Below are 16056 nucleotides of genomic sequence, written 5' to 3' on the forward strand. Positions count from 1 at the left end.
CGGGTTCAATCCCTGGTCAGGGAACTAGATCCCACATGCCGCAACTGAAGAGTCCACATGCCGCAACGAAAGATCCTGCATGCCTCAACTAAGATCCTGCATGCCGCAATGAAGATCCCGCATGCCACAACCCGGTGCAGCCAAATAAATAAATAAATATTAAAAAAAAAAAAAAAGACTTGAAGTGGATTGATGTCTCAACACGGGACTCCTGGAGAACTTGTCTGGTTTCATCCTCAGTCTGGAGGGTCGTGTGGCAGAGGCTGAGTCCCGTGTCTTGAGCCAGCTTCCTCGGTTCATACTGCAGCTCTGTCACCTGACTAGCTGTGGGAACTTGGGAGACAGCTCAGTGGCCATCACTGCACTTCTCTGTGCTTCATTTTCTCATTTATTTCATTTATTTGAATATATACAATGGGGATAATAATACAAAACCACAGTTTTATAACCTAAAGGGCTTTGAAAACCAAATTATTTTTCATAAATTATTTGGTGGCAAAGCCTGACATGAACAGTTGTGAGTCTGTCTGTAGTTTCATTTTTGCTACCGAGTGTGAATATTCATAGATTTCACTGCAGAAATATTAATTGTGTTTGATTAGAGAGTGCTACTCCATAGCTGACTTGGGGTGTTAGTAACATATAGTACATGCATGATTGTTACCTTTTCAAAATCTGAAAAATTCCACATTTGGCTCCAAGGTAGGTGTGGATCTGTAGTTCCTGCTTCATAGGGTTACCATAAGGATTAAGTGTGCTTATTCATATAAAGCACTTAGAAAAGTGCCTGTCACATATTAATAACTAAATAAGTGTTGGTTATTATTATACCTATACTGTGTCCTTTCTAAAGGCCCACTTTGTAGAAAGCTGTGAGTTGAGGAACTGCCAAAATAATAACAGATATCCAAAATAATAACAGACATGCTCACTTATTTAGGTGAATGTCAGGGCTCCTGATTTAAGCTTAGCTAGATCTTTGACATGGCTGGAGGGCTGGTGATGGTGAAGGGAGTGTTTGACAAGGTTCTAGAAACCGAAGAGCCAAAGACCTTCCTGAAATTAAAAAAAAAAAAAAAAGCAGAGAAAAAGGAGAATTAAGGGGCACAAGTTTAATTGGAAGACCAGGAGCCTGAGTGAAAGGAGCCATTCAGAGTATAGCAGTGTATTTCTGCCTCAGTATGCCCAGATTCCCATGGACTTCTGCCTGAGTCCCAGCAGAAGGGGACTGCAAGGAAAGAGCAAGTTCCAGCTGGTCCTGGTGACTCAGCATCCAGTGGGAACATCTGCACTGTGGGTTCAGCCTTCCAGTGGCCTGGGCTCTGAGAGGGCAGAAGCTCCTGCAGCGAACATTGGGATGGGACCTCAGGCCCACACCACTAGCAGCAGCACTTCTAGTGGACATTGGCAGCCTTGCCGCCCTTTGGTGACCTTGCCACCAGTGACCAGAGGAAGCCAAAGGCGTTTGAGGAAGAGCAGTGGAGAGGAGGAACCAAGGAAATATACCTTAGTGAACAATATTGTGACTCTCTTTTTACTCCTAGCCTGTTATAGCCTGGGAAATTTAGGCTTCAGATAGACAGTAGTAGAATAAACTAAAGAAAGGAAAATAAATGGTTGCTAAAAATGAAAGATTGTGTTCAAGTTGTAATTAAGTTGCTCTCGAATCTGTGCTTTTCTGAACCTGGTGTCCAGCAAATCATGCCACAGCTCTGGTGTACAGGGGTCTCCACTTCCCCCAAGAAGCTATTGGAAATAATGAGCCAAGAGACAAAGACTTTCAAAATGATAAGGCAAGTGCCAGGAAGGGGAATTTTCCAGTTCATATGGAGGCATTTGTGTTACTCCCAAGTAAAGCAGATGCCATTTTCAAACGTGCTCTCCTTGACCCAGTGTTCTTTTCTTAGCATGATTAGGGACGGATCAACTCTAACTGCAACACAGACAGTTAGCAGAATTCGGGATTATGTTAACACTCTTAAGTGTTTAATGATGAATGAGTCATATGTCAGGCTGTGACAAAAGGCTTCACTCTTTAAACAAGAGATGCCTGGTTCTGGCACATTATTAATTTCTGAAGCTTAAATCCGGGATAACTGAATTTAGGAGGTTAATCCCTATTTCATTATAATTCCTTGTAATAGAGTTTGGCCTCTTCTCTCCCCTCTCCCCACTTTCACATGTTGCCTAATAGACTTAAAAAACAAACAAACAAACAAGAAAATCCTTCTTACTTTGGTAATGAGTTTCTGCAAGAAGACTCTCAACCTCAAGGTTTTTTTTGTTTTGTTTTTTGTTTTTTGTTTTTGCGGTATGTGGGCCTCTCACCGTTGTGGCCTCTCCCGCTGCGGAGCACAGGCTCCGGACGCGCAGGCTCAATGGCCATGGCTCATGGGCCCAGGCGCTCCGCAGCATGTGGGATCTTCCCGGACCGGGGCACGAACCCATGTCCCCCGCATCGGCAGGCGGACTCTCAACCACTGCACCACCAGGGAAGCCCGACCTCAAGGGTTTTGAAACTATAATATACTGCAGAGAAGAGCCAGTGCTTTCTGCAAAGGGGTTTATTGGAGGAGATTCGATCAAGGAAGTATTCCAAGAACCTGAATCCTGAGGAACCAGGCAGGCAGGATTCGTGGGAGGGCTGAGGGGGGCTGATGGCGTGCAGGAGCAAGGACCTGACTCAGGAGAGCTTAGGAGACCATTCAGGTCTGGTCTGAAACTGAACAGAAGGGCTGGGTTGAAAACAAGGTGGTTGCCAGGGCTGTAAGGTGGGATTTGGACAGGAACGAGAGCCTGGCTGGCTCCTGGAGGCAAGAGAAGCTCTTGCCTGGAGCTTGCAGGTGGGCATCTGCCTAGGTGTTCCAGAGGATGATGACCGTGACGATGGAGGGGGCCAGGAAGAGCAGGTAGAGGCTGAAGAGCAGGGTGTCCATCATGTGGCTGAACTGCATCCACAGGCTGACCGAGTGCTGCTTCTGAGCCTCGTCCTCCTGCTGGGCCCTCGCTGACCCAGGGCACCCATTTAGCTCTGCCCCTCTGGGACCTGGTGCCTTCCCCACCAACTCCACAGGCTCCTTCACACCTACGGAGAGACAGAGACTCAGCTGTGGGCTGCCAAGGTCAGCTGGGGGGTTGTGGGGGCAGGAAGGAGGCGGGAGCAGAGAAGGGGAGGTGATGGGAGAGGACGCGTGGGCCGTGCTGATTTCCCTCACCAGGCAGGTGGGCAGGGCTGAGGCCCAGGCCCGTGTTCCCTTCTGGGGTGCAGCGGGGCAGCGTTTCCTTGGGCTGGTGCAGTGTAGAAGCAGGGAATGGAGCCAGCGAGGCCTGGGTGGGGGCTGGGTGGTGGCCAGATGCAGCAGGTAGGTGATGAAGATGGTCTCCAGCAGGTGGACCGCCATCAGTGACAGACACAGAGCAAAGTAGACACCTGAAGGCAAAGCAAACTATAAATAAATCTGGGCAGATTCCTCACTACAATTTTTTTCCCCCAAATCCAATCTTTCCTCAGAATCCATTCCCTCCTTAAGTGGAGAGGCAGCGGTTCTCCTGCTACCTGCCTCCCACCATGTCCCCTGCTGCCTTTGCTTCCCCGGAACGTGGGAGGGACCATACTGATGCGGGGGGTGCCACTGGCAGGGAGTAAGTCATTCAACGTCACGAGCAGGAAGACGTTGTAGCCCAGCAGGAGTGTCATCTTGAATGGGGCGCGGTTCTCACTTTCTGCCGGCAGGAAGAAGCTGAGGGCGTCGATGGCTATCAGAAAGCTCCTGGGCACCAGGAGGCTTATGACGTAGAGGCTGGGCCTGCGCCTGATGGCCACCTGGTGGGGAGGGGAGAGGGAGGCAACTGAGGAGAAGCCTGGGAGGCTGCCAAGCCAGTTAAAAGCAAGAGTTGAGATTTGCTCCTTACTTTCTAGTAAGGAAACATCACCTCAAGTCCCTTTCTCATTCCTGCCTCTCCAGCAAAGCCATCGGAATCACTACACTGCCTTTCCATGGTTTGATTCTACCATGCTGCTTACCATTGAAATGTATCTCATTCCTTCTTGGCCCAAGGTTCAACTTTCTCCACCTAAATTTTTATTACTACCAGTGTGCTCTTAGCAGAATTGAGGAACCAGATTCTTAGGTCCCTCAATTGTGTGCATTGTATTTCTGCTTGCTTTCCTCATCAGGGTCTAATCTCTAGTGACTTTGCTGGTGGACATTGAAAACTAGGGGGAGGGAAAACAAGACAGAGCAGACATTTGGGGGTCACCAGGATTTGGAATCATAATATCCCTAAGACAGTGTTTCATAACTTTTCCACCACCTCTTTTAAAAAATAAATATAAAAATTCCTGCCCTCCAAAAAGTTCTGATAGCCCTGGCAGGGGGCGGAGGGTCATGCTCACTATAAATCACTGCCATGGGAGCTTTGTTTCTTCCTCGGGGAGGATCCATTCAATCAATATTTACTGAGTGCCAGGTACTGTTTTAGGTACTGGAGATTTATCAGTGAAAAAAGTGATAACAATTTCTGTCCCTGGGGAGCTTATTTTCTCGTGGGAGAGCTTACATTCTGGTGGAGGACATAAGCTATGCATCTAAGGAGAAGGGCCCCTGAGCTCACATAGAAGATGATTTGGTCATACTCATGGTGCCCCCAGGCATCTTCATCATTCTTTGGTGGATAGCCTGAAGTACCCATTCCGCCTTGCTCCAAACGACGTTCTGTGATGTTTTCAAAATCTCCTGCACGTCCTCCTCCATGCCCAACACCATGTTCTGCACTGCAAAGGAGATCCAGGCAACTCAGCTTCCCCCAGCACTCCCAACCCCTTTGCCCAGACTGTTGGATTCCTTACCACTTAGCTTTCACACCCCTTTCGGTGAGATTCCCTCACTGTTCCCAGCTTCCTATCCTCTTCTTCCCAAACCCTTTCTCTAGCTCTCAACATGTGAGCCTCACTCACCTGTGTAGATGAAAGAGCTGGAGGTGAGGGTGCAGTTCTGTTCATCAAAGGGGAAGTAGGTGTCCAGGTTGCAGATGCTGCTCACCTGCGTTTGTTTACTGTATTCGACGTGATCATCACTGTTGACATAAGCCATGAGACCTGGAGAGGTCTGATCCATATCCATGCTGTGTGTGAGAAGGACAGGGAGGTGAGTGCTGTGGGTTCCCCATCAGACTTGGCCTTCTTCCTCTCTCAGGTCATCCATTCCTGTGCTCCAGCCCCACTCATCTGACCTCCCCCTTCCACCTATTGCCATGTTTTGGGGGTTTCAGACGCTGCTCCTTTCTAAGGTGAGTCTTTGTGTGGCCCCTATTGGTTACTCATGCTCTTCCCTGGAGATATGGTCTCCTTCTGGCTTTTTTCAGCCCAGATACTCACAACTCCTCAATGAAGATATCTGGAAGCCACAGGTTCTCAGTTGCCGCGCTCAGCTTCCTGATGCCCCCACATTCCACTGGGTTCCACCTAAGGAATGGATTGTACCAGATCTAGAGGAAACCGTGGTGTGGGACAAACAGGGGGTGGGAACTGGTCTTAGTCTTTCTCTGTCTCTTGCACTTTACATTCCTTTTTAAACTCATTTCTTTACTCACCCACCCTCTCTCTGGTGACAGCTGTCACAATGTCACTGACAAAGTTTTACTTGCTTCCACTTCCCCATCAGTGGTCTCAAGGGAGACCTTGAGCTTGGCTTTGGATTCCCTGTGCTGGAGCCACTTAAATATTGGTTTCCATGACCTTGGTTTATGCCACTTGCTCCCTGAGCCCCATCTCTGCCCTCCTTAAAGTGGCAGAATAATCAGGAAGTTTTATGTTTTCATTATTGGCTGGTTCTGTATGAATTTGTCTAATTTGTGGGTATTCTCAGCTTTATCCATTTTAATCTGTGAAGTTGGACCTTGGAGTGGAAAAAGAGAGGTGTCATAATAAAGGGGAAACTGAGTCTATCTTACCACATTTAGCCACAGGAATGATGTCATCAGTTAAAAATGTGTATCCTGGAAAAACAATTTTCATCCAGGATCATTAATTTTATGAAGTCAGGTCCAGTGCCACCACCCACCTCTTACTCATTTCCAAGGCTGTTTTGTGTGGCAATTATGATATTTTTCATAAGCCACTAAAAATGGTAGGTCATATAATCCAGGGTACATGAGAAATGCAAGTGAAAGGACCAGTATGAGAGTCCATTGGGATCATGTTTCTTGTGGCGTATTCCCAAAAAGGGAGAGCTTTTACCTGCAGTGATGTCATTGTAGCATTCCCTGTCATTCCTCCCTACCCCATAGAATGAGCTTTTAATTTTACAAAATCCAGTCAGGGAACCCACTGCTCACCACTAGACCATTACAGAGTTGGGTCAGGACTTACTACTTCCAGGATGGCAGACAGGGTGAAGGAGGTGTGGACGTGAGTGGGGATGCTGAAGTTGGTGACTGGACGGAAGGCCTTTCTGTCAAACACTGCTTGGAAGGCAGCGGGATCCACCCCATGCTGGTCGAATCCTGAGCAAGTGATGGTGAAATTGTCTCCTCTTCCTGTAGAGAGCAGAGACTGTGAAAGGAGTGCCAGCACTGGGGTCTGGGAAGTGTTTCTGCACAGAGAGACAACAGGGGTCATGGGAGAAATGTCTGGACTCCTCCTTCCTGGACCAGGGAGCTTGGGCTGGGCTGGTAGGCAAATGGTGGAAGTTGATGAGGTGAGCCGAGTCAGCGCTCCATCCTCGATTCCATTGTCTCTCTGTCTACACAAAACTTGTCTAAATGTGTATGCAAATTCAGTCCTGACCACCACTTTTTAGTGTCCTGTTGTGTTCTTAACAATCTCACCACAAACCTTTGTCCTTGAGCCATTTGGGTGAATGTCAGTGACAGATTTTGCAATCACAGTTCTCCTCCTCACTATATGAACAGGGCATAGATGGTCATGAATTAATGATGAGAGAAATAATCAGGTAGGTAGTGAGCAATCTGTGGGAACTTAAGGAAGGAACTCCTTAAAGAAGGAACTCAGTTTTCAGTTCAATGATATATATTGTGTCCTTGCTTTGTGCTGTAATTGTTCTCTTCTAAAACTCAGGACTCATCACCACTGAGACTATCTTAAAAAGAGTTCCTTGATACCCATCTTATACCCAAACCTTTTCTTGTCATACTTTGTGGGACAGAAACAGAGAATGTATGTGGTAACATCTTCTGGTCGAGTCTGTTCTTATCTGTTTCTGATGTTGTCCTATCCCTCATTGCTTATTCTCAATAATGAACAAGAAATTACTCTAGACTGGGAAAATTGTGCTGGAAAAGTTTCCCTCTTTCACAACAGATCTTCTCTTCTACCTCCTTCCCCTTGGCATCTTTCTTTTCATTTGCTTAAGGGAACTGAGAAAGAATTTTCTTCTTCTCAATGTCAGTCGATACCCAGAAACCGTGGGGTAGATTATATGTCTGGAAAGAGAATGACATGGGGAAAGGGAAGAGGCCCATAGATGTATGGGGAGTGGAGAGATAGATTAAGAGAGGCGTCAACTAACTGTTTAGGACCCTAGAAAGAGCTACAAAGCTGTCAGTGTCATAAGTTTCCATTTTTACCAAAATGAACACCCAGTCATCGACTGTCTAGAAATAAAAATTAGCCTGGTTTCTCTGTTTCCCAGAAGTTATATGGATGCTGTGCTCTTACTCTTGTCCCATCTTACCTTGAAGCAGCAGGTGGGGAATGAGGCAGAGGAGGAATCCTTCCCCATGGAGCCAACCTTTTTCCACCTTCCTCTCCTTGGCTCTTCTCTGGGGACTTAGTGATAATGTTGACCTTAAAAGACCATAAGCCACACCTCAAGCCTTAGCTTTGAATAATTCAGGTGTCAGGTAGTGTTAGCCATCTCTCTAATGAGCACCCCCAGTGACAACAGAATATCATGGAGGACTACCCCACCCCATGCCCTAACTAGACCTGAACCTGGTCTCCAAAGGTAATCTGACAAATCAGTTTGGAGAGGAGGAAGAAAAAATATTTGGTCACTGGAGCAGTGCTAATGGCTTCCTCATACTTTAGAGTCACTGTGGCATATAATGGACCATAGGAAAGGCACAAAATGACTCTATTGCCTTCAAGTGGCACACGTACTTATTTTAACCCTGCTGCCATCTTTCAAAATAATTGCAGGGGGGTGTCTCCTTTTATATAATCAACTTCAGTCTCTGAGGTTTTAAATATGACTTCTGTACTGGCAAGTCTTAACTTTTGATTTTTTTGCGTTTGTCAAAAGCAATTTGGACCCAGGTATACTGGAGGAGGGGGTGGGGTGGAGGGGAGATCACAGAGTTTTTCAGTAGAAGTTGCTTTATGAGGTCATGACCAATCAGCCTGCAAATTCATGTTGGTTTTGGCCCTGCTAGTGTTTTTAGGAAATTAGTTAGTTGTCAACATTTTAAAAATAGGGAGATTTCGTGTAAAAACTGTTTCTGGCTTTGTTTGAAAGATAAGATCAAGCAGTACTGGGCTCACATTTCTGCTTGACAGCAATGCTTTCTGCCAAAGCTAAGAAGTGGTTAAACCCTTTGGATGGAGAATATTTCTCTCTAGATCATCACAGTTTCTGTCACCCATATTGTCTTATTCCTGACCAGCTCCCCTCATTTACGTTACCTGCTTGGCCTTGGTTGGTGTTTAAGTTTGCCTTTGAGTGTTAAGATTAATTTTCTTGTTCGATTCTTAAAGGGCCTTAGGAAGTAATTTCAAAATACCATGCCATGCCTAGGTGATCACGGGTCTTGTCAGATTTAGAATGTGCAAATATTTGGTTCCTGGTGGAAACCAGACATATGGGAAAGTGGGCCAAAGTCATCAGTTGTTTAACCTGTTTTATTCTAGAATGATTTCTGTGAGGGAAGGCCCCAGGGAGTGTCATCATTGGCTAGGAAAACCAAGGGAGAGGTTGCTTCAGTGAAGAAGCTTTTCAGACTAGTTGGTATGAGACAGGAAGAAAGGTCTAAGGCCAAATCCTGTTTCTGTTAAGAGTCGTGTCACCCTCTCTCTGCCTCAGTTTCCTCCTCTTTAAGATTGAGAGGATAAAACCCGTCATGCAGGAGTTTTATGTGGTTTGAGATAATATTTGTGCGTTGCCTATCCCATCCTAAGCAGCTAATGAATTGGAGCAGCAATAACATTAAAAATGGCAGTAAGAGTAGTTGTTATTGTTATCCTCACTCTGTCAAGGTTGTTCAGGTTGCTTCAGCCTGAATGGAATCTTCTGGACTTAGAATGTCTGAGTAGACGGAATTAACCCCAGTTCTCATGAGCAGAAAAGTGTTTTCTCTCAGCTTCACTCAGCTGCATACTGATAAGGACCCTCCCTCCACTCTCCTTAGCACCACTCTTGATCTTTTGAGAATCCTTTCCCCTTCAGGAAGTTTATTTATTTTTTCTTTTTTAAAAGATTCCTCTGGATCAGCATTTCTCAAAACATTTTCTGCAGAACACTAGTTCTACAGGATGTTCAATGCTTTTCTTTTTAAAATTTATTTATTTATTTATTTTAAACTTTAGCTGTGTTTTGTCTTCGTTGATGCATGCGGGCTTTCTCTAGTTGTGGTGAGTGGGGGCTACTCTGTTGCGGTGCACAGGCTTCTCATTGCAGTGGCTTCTCTTGTTGCAGAGCACGGGCTCTAGGTGCATGCGCTTCAGTAGTTGTGGCTCGTGGGCTCTAGAACGCAGGCTCAGGAGTTGTGGTACATGGGCTTAGCTGCTCTGCAGCATGTGGGATCTTCCCAGACCAGGGCTCGAACCCGTGTCCCCTGCATTGGCAGGAGGATTCTTAACCACTGCGCCACCAGGGAAGCCCGTTCAATGCTTTACTGAAAAACTTTTTTTCATTGTTCAAGTTCAAATAAGTCTGAGAAATGCTGAATTAAACAAGGAGAAACAGGTTTTATTACTGTAGGATTTCTCAGAGTATTTAAAAAAAATGCTAATATGATTTGAATATCATGTATATAATTTCCCAAATGTAGTTGACTTTTGGAAATTCCTTTTTCTCAGAATATCTTGCAGGACTAGTACTCCACCGATATTTTTGTGAAACACTGCTTTAGGTAAATAGTGTAAATCTAGAAGAAAGAAAACTTGAAAAATTTGTCTTAGACTTGCTACAGATAGAATATAGAACGCTGCAGCATATACATAAATAAATCAAGAAATTTTAAAAATATGGCTTCCCTGGAGGCTCTGTGGTTAAGAATCTGCCTGCCAATGTAGGGGACAGGGGTTCGAGCCCTGGTCCGGGAAGATCCCACATGCCGCGGAGCAACCAAGCCTGTGCACCACAACTACTGAGCCTGCGCTCTAGAGCCCACGAACCACAACTACTGAAGCCCGCACGTCTAGAGCTGGTGCTCCACAATGAGAAGCCACTGCAATGAGAAGCCTGCGCACTGCAACAAAGAGTAGCCCCCGCTCGCTGCAACTAGAGAAAACCCGTGCACAGCAACGAAGACCCAACGCAGCCAAAAATAATAAATAAATAAATAATAAATAAATTAAAAAAAAAAAGAAATTTAAAAAATAAACGAGATAAGGGCTTTTTCTTTAGATAAGTATTTTAAATCTGAATTTTGATTAGAACTGTAAGAACCCACAAACAAATAAAAGGTAAATAGGTACCAATTTCAAGCTGTTTCTGAATCCCTGAGCAATATAAACTTAGACTGCCTCAAGGAGGAAGCTTTTTTTTCTTTCTTTTCCTTTAGATCAATGGCTTACCAGCTGCTGGCCATATGTTATCCACCTAGATCTAATTTTAAGATGAGAATTTAAAAACATTCTCTGGTATTGTTACCTCTCAAATATGCTCAGACAGTAACGTTTTAGTAGACGGGCAATGTTGATTTTTCTCATTGGTGGTCTTGCAATCGATAACGTATATAATTTGTGTTTTAACAGTATATAGTTTTTCCTCATGGAATTCAATAAGTGAATTATTTTGAGTGAAAAATACACACAGCCTGCATCAGTTTTAAATTTTCCTGGACTGATATTCATGCCAGAAAGGTTACCACCAGTGTAGACCAAAGTTGTTTATCTCTTCTTCTGATCAAAATCCCATGTTTATAAAGCAACACACCTGAGAAGCTTTGGGGGATGACTGGGAGCGACCACTCTTCCAATTTGTCTAGGCCTGTTTAGTGAGAAGCCTCCATCTTGGCTGGACTATTGGTTCTGTCTTCTCCGGCTTAGTGGGACCCTGTTGCCTCTTGTCTGTGACCTGACAGGTACCCAGTCGATACTTCACAATGTGGGAAAATCCCTCATGCACATTTTACCATTAGAGATGTTAGACATACTGCATTCTTTTGTTTGCTTAAGTAATCCTTAATTGTCATTTTGGGAGGAGTAAAATTCCAAGGCCTGTCTATTAATTGTGATGCTTGTTATTTGAGCTGAGTAGATTTAGATGATTGTTCTGGGTGGAGGGAACAGCTAGAGTAAAAACATGGAAATTACAGTGTTATCAGGACCTCATATTTGAGTAGGAGAGTGACAGGAAATGAAGCTGTGGTATAACGTGGGTCCAGATCACAGGTCTTGTATACCAAGCTAAAGTTTGGTTTAATTTCATAGCCCAGTGTTTCCCAAACTTGAATAAGTCTCAGACCTCTTTTAAGGGAAACAATTATCCTAAACCCCTGATGTTGACCTAAATTATTTATATTATAATATTACTTAAATATGTATATTCATAAAACCATGTATAAAGTCCTTATATCCTTTATAGTTCTCATACCAGTATAAAATTAAAATAAATTTACAAATTATTACATACAAGACTACAGAATCAACACAACACTAATTTAATGTAGTGCATAATATTGTTTTATTAAAATTAGATAATTGATGTCATTTTTTCCCTCTTTATAATACAGAGCTAGTTTTTTGGAACACCTATCTGTTATTTTGTTGAGCCAACTTGATAGTGCATCTCACTATAATAGTTCGTAAACATTTTTTAAAAAGCAGTTCTTCATTTCATTCTAACTACTACCGCTACTGCTAATGAACTTAGGAGGTTATTACTGCAAAGGTGGGGAGTGTGTAATTCTTTCCTTCATGAGGTGAGTATGTGACATATCATAACATGCCTATACCACTGTGTACGCTGTGAACACTCAGCTTCTCCCACGCAGTTCTCTATTAAAAATTCTGTGAAACCTTTGTCTCTATAACATGCTATGATGTTATTTGGCTTTCATTCAGCATTGTTTACATCTTAAATCCTCTTCTCTTCTTTCTTAATTTGCCTGAGACCATTAAAGAGGTGCATTATTCTGTTGCACTATATTGTTACCATGATGTTAAATAAAAGATTCCATTTATTAACTAATTTTTTTTAAGTCTTATTCCATGAAAATGACTTTCATTGCAAAATTGATCTGCAAAAGTGAAGTTCTGTTTTTATAACTGGCAGAAGAATTCAGGAGTGCCACAGCAGATGTGGGGTGATCACACTTGACATTAGCTCCTGACAAGCTGGGTACGGGAGGGTGTCGGGGGGCTGCTGGAATAAAGCATTTCTTATATCAATGAATGGGACCACCGTCCATCCAGTTCTGCAACCAGAAACCAAGCTGTTACCCATGACACCTCTCTTTCTCATCCCACAGTATCTAATCCATCAACATTTGTCCATTTGACCTCTTAAATTTCTCATGAGTCCGCCTACTTCCCTCCATCTTTTCCACCACAGTTCTAGTCCAAGCCACCATTCTGGATGATGATAGTCACTCCTAGCTTGACTCTTCTCTTCCATTCTAACTGTCTCTAATTCTTTCTCCAGTCTGCCAGCATCAGGGAAGTTTTCAAAATGTAAATTTGATTTCTGAACGCTTAACCCATTCACCTTTTAAAACCTTGCAATGATTGGTTTTTGCTCTTACTCTAAAGACCTGTAACATGATCTACCTTTGGAGACCTTCCCTTCCTTCTCCCACCACCCGGCCTTTGTTGTTCCCTCTGCTTGGAGAGCTCTCTCCTCTGCTCACTTCCACCATCTTCACCTCGCTAACTCCTACTATTCTTCAGATGTAACACTAACCTTTCTTTTCTGGTACATATCAGTTATAGTTTAAATTTGGATTGGTTTTTATCCAGGACTCTAAACCCCATGAGGGCAGGAAACTTGTCTGTTTTAGCTCCATTGTATCTCTATCAAATATTGAATAAATGAATATATTGAGTACCTTACACAACATAAATATATTTAACAATTCTGCATTGCAACATAGATTCTCTAGCCCCTTGCCTGAAGGTTGGAGAATATCAGCCTCTGCCCCAAAACACTTCACAACATAAATACACTTCAAGGAGGGGATGCTTTGCAATTAATACCATGTAAATAAGTTAAGTCTTTGGCCCAGGCTATTCTTGGACAGGCCGAGGTAGTACCATAGTGTATTGAGATGTTGAACCAGGGTTGTATAGTGCTCATTCATTTTTTAAAAACCTATTTTTGAAGTATTCAGGGAGATTTTTGAAGATTTTTATTTTATATGAAGGTATCAGATATGCAGCTTTTGGGTACTACAATGTTTGAAGCATGGTTGGAAGTACCAGTATGCCTTGGAAAGGTGGCTTGAGGTGTACTGAAAAAGGTTTTTCTTATCCCACCAGATGGCCAGAGGTGCTTAAGGAATTCTCAGTAGGTATATATCTATATATCTATACCTATATCTATATCTATATAAATCCTCAAGATTTTTCTGTTAAATTGAACATATCCCCACTGAGAGCAGAAATGGTTTGTTTCTATGATACTAAAACTTTTTTATTATGAAATCCTTAAAGGCTACCCAAAAGTACAGCAAATGATTTTAGAAGCACCTGTGTACCCACTGCCAAGCTTTTTAAAATTTTAACATTTATATGTCATTTTTACAAATTGATGTATAGTTGATTTACAATGTTGTGTTAGTTTCTGGTGTACAGCAAAGTGATTCAGCTATATATATATATATTATATATATATATGCATATAATATATATAATATATATATGTGTTCCTTTTCAGATTCTTTTCCATTATAGGTTATTACAAGATATTGAATATAGTTGCCTGTGCTATATAGTAGGTCCTTGTTGTTTATCTATTTTATATATTGTAATGTGTATCTGTTTTTTTAAAAAATTTATTTATTTTATTTATTTTTGGCTGCGTTGGGTCTTCGTTGCTGCGTGCGGGCTTTCTCTAGTTGCAGCGAGTGGGGGCTACTCTTTATTATGGTGCACGGGCTTCTCATTGCGGTGGCTTCTCTTGTTGCGGAGCACGGGCTCTAGGAGCACGGGCTTCAGTAGTTGTGGCATGTGGGCTCAGTAGTTGTGGCTTGTGGGCTCTAGAGCGCAGGCTCAGTAGTCGTGGCACATAGGCTTAGTTGCTCCCCGGCATGTGGGATCTTCCTGGACCAGGGCTCGAACCCGTGTCCCCTGCGTTGGCGGGCGGATTCTTAACCACTGCACACCAGGGAAGCCCAAAGTCGTTTCTTAAAGAAAGAAAATATTACAGAAACAGTTGAAGCCCTTTGTGTATCCTTCTCTGATCTTATTCTCCTCCTTCCAACACCAGAAGTAATTACACCTCAGATTTGTTGTTGATCATGCCCAAGCCTGGCTTTACATTTTTTTTTCTTTTCTTTTTTTTTTTTCTGTATGCGGGCCTCTCACTGTTGTGACCTCTCCCGTTGCGGAGCACAGGCTCCGGACGCACAGGCTCCGGACGCACAGGCTCAGCGGCCATGGCTCACGGGCCCAGCCGCTCCGCGGCATGTGGGATCTTCCCAGACCGGGGCACGAACCCGCGTCCCCTGCATCGGCAGGCGGACTCTCAACCACTGCGCCACCAGGGAAGCCCCTGGCTCTACATTTTTAAACACACATGTGGGGCTTCCCTGGTAGTGCAGTGGTTAAGAATCCGCCTGCCAATTCAGGGGACACGGGTTCGAGCCCTGGTCCGGGAAGATCCCACGTGCTGGGGAGCAACTAAGCCTGTGCGCCACGACTACTAAGCCTGCGCTCTAGAGCCCGCGAGCCGCAACTAGTGAAGCCCGCGTGCCTAGAGCCCACGTTCCGCAACAAGAGAAGCCACCGCAGTGAGAAGCCTGCGCACCACAACGAAGAGTAGCCCCTGCTCGCCGCAACTAGAGAAAACCTGAGCGCAGCAAGGAAGACCCGATGCAGCCAAAAATAAATAAAATAAAAATATAAATTTATTAAAAAAAAAAACCCCGCTGGTCTTCAAAGCTAACTTCTCTGGGGGCTCCTCCTCCCGTCGCCAGACCCCCAGGCTGAGAAGCCTGACGTGGGGCTCAGAACTTTCACTCCAGTGGGAGAACTTCTGTGGTATAATTGTTTTTCAGTTTGTGGGTCACCCACCTGACGGGTATGGGATTTGATTTTATTGCGATTTTGCCCCTCCTACCACCTTGCTGTGGCTTCTTCTTTGCCTTTGGATGTAGAGTATCTTTTTTGGTAGGTTCCAGCTTTTTTTTGTCTATGGCTGTTCAGCAGTTGGTTGTGATTCTGGTGTTTACATAAGAAAGGGTGAGCTCACGTCCTTCTACTTCACCATCTTGAGCTAATCTCCCTGGGTGTCTTTTCATCTTTGAGTGGCTGCTTGAGTTTTCTTTTTTGTGAACTGTCTGTTCACGTCATTTGCCAATTTTCCTATTAAGTTATTTACCATTACTTATTGAGTTGTAGAAATTATCTGTATATTCTGTATTAAAAACTTTGTCAGTTATAATTTGTGGTTTATCTTTGTACTCTACGGCATCTTATATAGAAGTTTAAATTTTAATATAGTACAAATTTATCAAACTTTCCTTTATTAATTTGTTTCTGTATCTTGTTTAAGAAGTTCTTTTCTACTCCTAAGTTCACATAGATATTTCACATTTTCTTCTAAATGTTTGAAAGTTTTCCCTTTCACAGTTAGGCCTTTAATCTACGTGAAATTGATATTTCTGTGTGGTATGAAGTAGTAATTCCTGAGTTTTAAAAAATATGTATAACCA

The 16056-nt window shown here is 43.6% G+C and overlaps 1 protein-coding gene across 1 annotated transcript; it reads right to left on the minus strand.

The window, feature by feature from the left end:
• Positions 1-2855: 2855 nt before the first annotated feature.
• Positions 2856-12629, minus strand: LOC111163248 (5-hydroxytryptamine receptor 3C-like). The gene is given in 12 exon segments (XM_089909914.1): positions 2856-3085; positions 3216-3240; positions 3243-3430; positions 3616-3823; positions 4615-4640; positions 4643-4774; positions 4958-5124; positions 5378-5487; positions 5953-5997; positions 6371-6537; positions 7695-7829; positions 12500-12629. Coding segments are annotated over 12 exon segments (1563 nt in total).
• Between the last annotated feature and the right edge of the window lie 3427 nt (positions 12630-16056).

The sequence above is a fragment of the Delphinapterus leucas genome, chromosome 4 (genome assembly GCF_059928025.1).
Source record: "Delphinapterus leucas isolate spDelLeu-1000000601 "Yukka" chromosome 4, BTC_Dleu_Yukka2, whole genome shotgun sequence".
NCBI lineage: Eukaryota > Metazoa > Chordata > Mammalia > Artiodactyla > Monodontidae > Delphinapterus > Delphinapterus leucas.